The sequence below is a fragment of the Solanum dulcamara genome, chromosome 7, assembly GCF_947179165.1.
Source record: "Solanum dulcamara chromosome 7, daSolDulc1.2, whole genome shotgun sequence".
Classification (NCBI taxonomy): Eukaryota; Viridiplantae; Streptophyta; class Magnoliopsida; order Solanales; family Solanaceae; genus Solanum; species Solanum dulcamara.
The window spans coordinates 63,391,495-63,399,388 of NC_077243.1; the positions used below are offsets into that span (position 1 = coordinate 63,391,495).

At 39.9% G+C, this 7,894-nt stretch overlaps 1 protein-coding gene across 1 annotated transcript; it reads right to left on the reverse strand.

Moving 5' to 3' along the window:
- Positions 1-1,124: 1,124 nt before the first annotated feature.
- On the reverse strand, positions 1,125-6,106 carry LOC129894790 (uncharacterized). The gene is made up of 7 exons (XM_055970429.1): positions 5,761-6,106; positions 4,815-5,568; positions 4,448-4,628; positions 2,897-4,349; positions 2,126-2,821; positions 1,713-2,041; positions 1,125-1,604 (listed from the first exon to the last, which is right to left on the reverse strand). The coding sequence occupies exons 1-7, from the start codon at positions 6,104-6,106 to the stop codon at positions 1,125-1,127; spliced, it is 4,239 nt and encodes a 1,412-aa protein (XP_055826404.1).
- Positions 6,107-7,894: the final 1,788 nt, after the last annotated feature.

Sequence of the window (7,894 nt, forward strand, 5' to 3'; positions counted from 1 at the left end):
CATTTGTGCAGTGCATTTGATAATATTTGAAAGTATTTGTGCAGTGCATTTGATAATAATTGAAAGTATTTGTGTAGTGCATTTGATAATAATTGAAAGCATTTATGCAGTGCATTTGAAAAGATTTCAAGACATCTGTGCGATGTGTTCGAAGATATCTGAAAGCATTTGTATGGCGTATTGCACTTAAAATTATTTGAAAGTATTCGTGGAGTGCATTTGAGAATATTTATGCGGGGCATTTAATATCATAGGTAGTACAACTGAAAATATTTGTGAAGTCAAGATATTTGGAATTTTCGAGAAGCTTGATTTAAAACATAAATTTATAAGTAATTCAAACCATTCAACATATGATCCTTCCGAGGCTGTAAATATGTTGACCTCTTTATTGGCCGATAATTCTGGCAAGCCTGCATTCAAAGAAAAATTATGAGTTTTGGGGGGAGGTTGATTCGCATTGACTTTGAAGCCTTGGTTCTTCATACTCCTTCTTTCTTCAACTTAGTTTGTACTTGCAATCCCCGTCTATTCTAAATCTTGACTAATAAATAACAGGAAAATATTTGGTGTAAAGGTCCATATTAAAAGTAATAAGATAAATTATATATATATATAATAGTAAAGAATTTCTGCAAAATTTTAGATTGCGACATGTCATGAAACGAAGCAAACGTCCTTTTCTTTCTTCAACCTGATTATTCTATTTCCCACATACTCTTCAATTTTCTTGACGTCTTCTTCTAATGTTGCCCGCAAAACTGTCCCAGTTTTGGTAAAGGGAGATAATGATATTTCATCATGATAACGAAAAGACCGAACCATACGTAATTCGTGAATACATTCCTTGAGAATTGAAACAAAGGGGCCGAGTCCTTTACTGGTTGCCTAGGTATCCAACATGAACTAGACTATGCGTAATTATCATATACGAAATAATAATAAGAAGGAGGGAAATGAAAATTTTCTCATAATGTGACCGAAGCCGATACAGGCCGCCTACGTATCCCACCAAGGGAATCAGGCCAGGCGTAGTTCATAGTACATAACAATGGGATCTTCTTTATAATTTTTCCTAAGTGACCAGACCCGATATGGGTTTCCTACGTATCCCGCCAAGGGAATCAGGGCGGAACGTAGTTCTTCAATATTACATAAAATATTACATGAAAACAATATAAAAGCTCATAGACATAGTATTTCTTAATCGCATCTGAATTGATGGCTTTCGGCCATATCTTTCCGTCCATTTCTGCTAGAATCACCGCTCCTCCAGTCAACACTCTGTGAACCACATAAGGCCCATGCCAATTAGGCGCAAACTTCCCCTTAGCTTCTTCTTGGTGCGGGAATATCCGTTTTAACACCAATTGTCCCGGCTTGAACTGTCTCAGTCTTACCTTTTTATTGAAAGCTTTGGCCATCCTATGTTGATAAAGTTGTCCGTGACAAACTGCATTCATTCTCTTTTCATCAATGAGCATCAATTGTTCATATCGGCTTTGTATCCATTTGGCATCACTCAACTCATCTTCTTGGATTATCCTCAGGGATGGTATCTCAACTTCCATTGGTAATACTACTTCTGTTCCATAAACCAAAAGATAAGGTGTTGCCCCAGTCGAAGTCCTAATCGTGGTGCGATAGCCAAGGAGGGCAAACGGTAAATTTTCATGCCAATGCTTATAATTATCAATCATCTTCCGCAATATTCTTTTGATATTCTTGTTGGCAGCCTCAACTGCTCCATTCATCTGTGGTCGGTAAGGAGTAGAATTGCGGTGAATGATTTTGAACTTATCACATATCTCATGCATCAAACCTCTATTGAGGTTAGCTCCATTATCTATTATAATCGAATGGGGGATGCCAAATCTACAAACTATGTTATTGCGAACAAAATCTGTCACCACTTTTTTTGTCACAGACTTATGTGAGGATGCTTCTACCCATTTTGTGAAGTAATCGATAGCTACCAAAATGAACCTGTGTCCATTTGATGCGGCTGGTTCGATAGGACCGATGACATCCATGCCCCAGGCTACGAACGGCCAAGGAGAACTCGTCACATTGAGTTCATTCGGTGGAACTCGGATCAAATCACCATGAATCTGACATTGATGACATTTCCTCACAAAGCGAATGCAGTCTGTTTCCATAGTCATCCAGAAATATCCGGCCCGCACAATCTTCTTTGCCAAAGTAAAACCATTCATGTGTGGCCCGCAAGTACCCCCATGTATTTCTTCAATCAACTTGCTCGCCTCTTGGGAGTCGACACACCTTAATAAACCTAAATCTGGAGTCCTCCTATAAAGGATTTCTCCACTTAAGAAAAAGTGATTTGCAAGCCTCCGCAGTGTTCTTTTTTGAATATTGCTTATGCCTTCTGGATAATCTCCTTCTTTGAGATACCTCACAATATCATAGTACCATGGTTCTCCATCTATTTCTTCATCCACATGGAAACAATAGGCCGGTTGATCCTGCACATTGATTTTGATTGGATCTATATAATTCTTGTCTGGATGTTGAATCATAGAAGACATGGTTGCCAAGGCATCTGCGAATTCATTTTGAGCTCTAGGAATATGCCTGAATTCTATCTTGATAAATTTCTTGCATATTTCCTTCACACATTGCAAATAGGGGAGTATCTTCACATTCTTGGTGCTCCATTCGCCTTGTACCTGGTGAATCAATAAGTCTGAGTCACCTATAACCAACAATTCTTGTATATTCATATCAACAGCCATTTTGAGTCCAAGAATACAAGCTTCATACTCCGCCATATTGTTAGTGCATAGAAACTTGAATTTCGCTGAGACTGGATAATGTTGACCTGATTCTGAGACAAGCACTGCCCCAGCACCGACTCCTTTAGAATTTGCAGCACCATCAAAGAACATCCTCCACCCATGATATTCTTCTAAAATATCCTCTCCAATAAGTAACACCTCTTCATCAGGGAAATAAGTTTTAAGAGGCTCGTACTCTTCATCCACAGGGTTTTCAGCAAGATGATCAGCAAGCGCCTGTCCCTTGATGGCCTTCTGAGTGACATAAATAATATCGAATTCACTTAGTAAAATTTGCCATTTTGCCAACTTCCCCGTTGGCATAGGCTTCTGAAATATGTATTTGAGTGGATCCATCCTTGAGATGAGAAAAGTGGTATACGCGCATAAGTAATGTCTTAACTTTTGTGCAACCCAAGTCAAGGCACAACAAGTGCATTCCAATAAAGTATACCGGGCTTCATAAGGCGTGAATTTCTTGCTCAAGTAGTATATAGCCTGTTCTTTCCTCCCAGTTTCATCATGTTGTCCTAACACACATCCAAATGCATTGTCCGATACTGACATATATAGTAGCAATGGTCTCCCCGGTTTTGGAGGCACCAAGACGGGCGGACTAGACAAGTACTCCTTGATTCTGTCAAAAGCTTGTTGACAATCTTCAGTCCATTTAATGCCAGCGTCTTTCCTCAACAACTTGAAGATTGGTTCACAAATTATAGTCGACTGTGCAATGAATCGACTAATGTAATTTAGTCGACCAAGAAAACTCATTACATCCTTTCGACTCTTTGGAGGGGGCAAGTCTTGAATAGCCTTTATTTTTGAAGGATCCAATTCTATGCCCTTCCTACTCACAATGAAACCCAACAACTTTCCAGCAGGGACACCAAATGCACACTTTGCAGGATTTAATTTCAGATTATACCGCCTCAACCTATCAAAGAACTTCTTCAAATCTGTGAGGTGATTGGAGCTCTTTTGTGACTTGATAATGATGTCATCTACATAGACTTCAATCTCCTTATGGATCATGTCATGAAAAATGGTAGTCATAGCTCTCATGTATGTTGCTCCTGCATTCTTGAGTCCGAAAGGCATTACTCGATAACAATACACTCCCCAAGGTGTGATGAATGCCGTTTTATCAGCGTCTTCTTCATCCATTAGAATCTGATGGTAGCCTGCAAAGCAATCAACAAATGACTGCAACTCATGCTTTGCACAATTATCAATAAGTATGTGAATGTTTGGAAGTGGAAAATCATCTTTCGGACTGGCCTTGTTGAGGTCTCGATAGTCTACACATACTCTGATTTTTCCATCTTTCTTTGGTACTGGCACTATATTAGCTAACCATGTAGGATACTTTGTGACTCGGATGACGTTGGCGTCGATTTGCTTAGAAACTTCTTCCTTAACTTTTAAACTCAGATCAGGCTTGATCTTCCTTGGCTTTTGCTTGACTGGGGGACAAGATGGATCAGTTGGCAACTTATGTGAAACAATGTTTGTGCTTAGACCCGGCATATCATCATAAGACCATGCATATATTGTCCCAAAAGATCAATAAGTTCCTTTCTTTGAGACGGAGTCAAATGGATGCTAATTCTTGTTTCTTTCATTAGTTCTGAATCTCCCAAATTTACCGTCTCAGTTTCATCCAAATTTGGCTTTATTTTATTCTCAAAATGTTCAAAATCTTCAGTCAACTCTTCAGGTTGCACCTCTTCTTCATATTCCGCAAAAGATTGCTCAGTATTTGAGATTTGTTTGCTCATTTCATTACATGTCACATTCTCGGTATTGGCAGATTCATTAATTTGCTCGCTGAAAGGGAGTAAAAAATAAATTTATAATTAAGTACAAAATTTTGAATTTTAAAGCAGAAAATATGGCTTAGATGTGGCATTTAAGATTTCAAAAGTGGAGGCAAAACATTTAAAGATTCTTAAACATGATTCAGGCCTCAATTTTGAATCATGTTATTTCATTAATTCTAGTACAAACATCTACCAAGATTTTCGAGGAAACGGGGATGGGTTATAAGTCCAATTGTTCAAAGCATCTCCAGGCTCCACATCCCATATGGTCGAAATCTCGGTACAATCCTCCAAGATCATGTTGCATTCCGCTTCTTCTATAAATAAGTTTTTGAGTCCTTCCACGAGGGTGTTTTCAGCGTCTTCCTCTGATTCCTTTATAATATATGCCTTGGAAAATGACTGATTCAAGTGCGGAATGGGATGGGGCAATGAAATGTCACTTTTCCTTTTGAGATCGGCCAATGAGACTTCTTCAGGAGTAGGCTTGTATCCCAAACCAAAGGTGTATTTCTGGCCCGACAATTGAATTGGTTCCACTATTCCACCTAAGTTCACTCCAAGTCCTCGACCAGGCATGAAACCATTCTTCAACATTTCCCAAGCCACCATCACAAGCACACGTGGTAACTTTACCCTTTCGGTTTGATGAACACATATAATCTCTTTAGTATGGAACACAGACCCATCCAGTTCTTCCATACTTTCAACAACAGGGATTGAATTCTCAGGATACATGGAATTACTACCTTCTCCATGAACAATAATCTCGTGGTGGTTCCAAACAAATTTCAAATTTTGGTGCAGGGTAGAAGGGACCGCACCAGCCATATGGATCCAAGGCCTCCCAAGCAATAAATTGTAACTAGCAGGTATGTCCAATACTTGGAATTCTACCACGAACTCCTCGGGTCCAATTTGTAGTGGCAAATCAATTTCGCCAATGACTCCCCTTTGTGTTCCATCAAAACCTCTAACCCTCACATGGCTTTCACGAATTTTCCCAATATTAATTCCCAAAGCTCGAAGGGTATTGAAAGGACATATGTTAACAACTGAACCATTGTCAATCAGAACTCTAGAAACAAACTTGTCCCTACACCTGACAGTGATGTTCAATGCTTTGTTATGTCCCAAACCTTCAGATGGTAATTCCTCTTCGTGAAAACAGACTTTGTTTGCTTCCAAAACCTGCCCTACCATGGCTGAAAGATTCTCACTTGTGATATTGGCCGGAACATAAGCTTCACTTAGAACTTTCACCAAAGCGCTCCTGTGAGTTTCAGAACTCATCAATAATGACATCAAGGAAATTTGGGCGGGAGTCTTCTTCAACTGCTCAACAACAGAATATTCTTTTGTTGGTATTTTCCTCCAAAAATCCTCTATTTCAGCTTCTGTCACAACTTTCTTTTGGTTAACTTCCTTATTCGGTACGATTCGTGCAATACCTTCAGGGGCATAACATCGCCCCGATCTTGTCATTCCGGCAGCAGCAACTTCTACAACTACCTTTCCTTTCCCTTTGTCCTTTATGTCAGTTGAGTAACTCTAGGGAACTGCTTTAGTATCAAAATGAGTTGATTGAGCAACCAAAACCGTAATCTTAGGTTTAGGAACCAAAACTTCCACTTCAAATGGCGCTCGCGCCTGGATTGTGATAATGGGAGCAATAAAGGCAGATGCCATAACATTCTTCTCTTCTTTGATTGGCAAAATAGTCCCTTCCAAATTGCATTCTTCATCAATGGTGATCATGTTCACATTCTCATGATTTGGAAGAGGATTGTTATTTATATTGGGGGCAGCACCTCTGAGTTGAATAACTCCTTCTTTGATTAATGCCTCAATCTTGTCCTTGAGAGTAAGACAGTTCTCGGTGTCATGTCCAGCAGCTCCAGAGTGATAGACGCAATGCTTAGTGTCATCATACCATCCGGGAAGGGGGTTGGGAATTCGTGCTTGGATTGGTTGGAGTATCCCTGCGGTTCTCAACCTTTCATATAGTTGGGATAAAGGTTCGGCTAAAGGTGTATAGGTTTTGGGTGGTCTTCTTTCAAAGTTTGGGCGGGGCCTTGGTGGATTTGATGGGCGAATTTGTGTTTGATAATGGGATTGAGGTGGGTATGTAGGTCGGTATTATGAGGGATTTGGATAAGTGGGCGCTCTGGATGGATAATATATTGGCTGAGTAGTGTAAACTGGATAAGGGGCGACAGAAGGCTGGTAATATGGTTGAGGGACCTGGGTATACTGATTATGGTATGAAGGTTGGGGTAAAGGGTTTTGGTATGTTAACATTTGGTTTGGCCTACGTTCCTGGATGGTCATGACAGCGGACACTCCGTCCTTCTTCTTCTTAAAGGCTCCTCCAATTGAATCTGACTGAATTGCTTTACTTGTTGCTTGTAAGGCTGCCAAATTAGTGATTCTCCCAGTTTTAATACCTTCTTCAATGAATTCTCCCATCCTTACAACTTCAAAGAACTTTTGTCCTACCACGCTTATCATCTTCTCATAATACGTTGCATCTTTTTGAGATTGTATAAAAAGGGAGGTCATCTCATTTTCTGTCATCGGAGGTTGAACCTTTGCAGCATCTGCTCTCCATCTCATGGCATATTCTCTAAAAGACTCCGTCGACCTTTTTTCTAATTTCATCAAATAGAATCTATCTGGTATGGCCTCAGTGTTGAACTTGAACCTATCCATGAAATCTTGTGCCATGATACTCCAACTATGCCATTTCTTCGGATCTTGACTTGTATACCAATCCAATGCTTCTCCTGTCAAACTCCTTATGAATAATTTCATTCTAATGGCCTCATCTTTCCCCACTCCAACTAGCTTGTCACAATACGATCTTAAATGAGCTCGTGGATTTCCCTTCCCATCAAACACATCAAATTTTGGTACTTTATATCCTGCAGGCAACTCGACATCAGGATGAACACATAAATCCTCATACTCAAATCCTTCGCACTCTTTGTGAAGTTGGATACTTTTGAACGCTTCTTTCAAATTACGAATCTCCCTAGCTACACTTTCATCTGTTTTTGATCTGGCCTTTCTCTCCATCTCCTCATATGGATCGACTTCTGGCATGGTTGGTATTGGAGTAATGAAAGGTTGAGCTTCTGTTACGTATACTTGTGGCACATATTGCATGTTAGGAGTTGTAGTATGTGTCACAGGTATATGTTGGATCGTTTGGTATTTTTGGATGAGCGGGTTGGTTTGGGTGAGTGGGGATTTTTGGGTAAGTGGGTTAGT

What these genes read in the sequence shown, in the direction of transcription:
- LOC129894790 (XM_055970429.1), bottom strand. Translation starts at nt 6,106, where the DNA reads ATGACAAGATCGGGGCGATGTTATGCCCCTGAAGGTATTGCACGAATC. An exon ending in AGAGGAATTACCATCTGAAG is followed by an intron (nt 5,569 to 5,760) that starts GTTTGGGACATA and finishes CACAAAGGGGAG; the next exon opens with TCATTGGCGAAATTGATTTG. An exon ending in ATTTGGATGAAACTGAGACG is followed by an intron (nt 4,350 to 4,447) that starts GTAAATTTGGGA and finishes TTTGGGACAATA; the next exon opens with TATGCATGGTCTTATGATGA.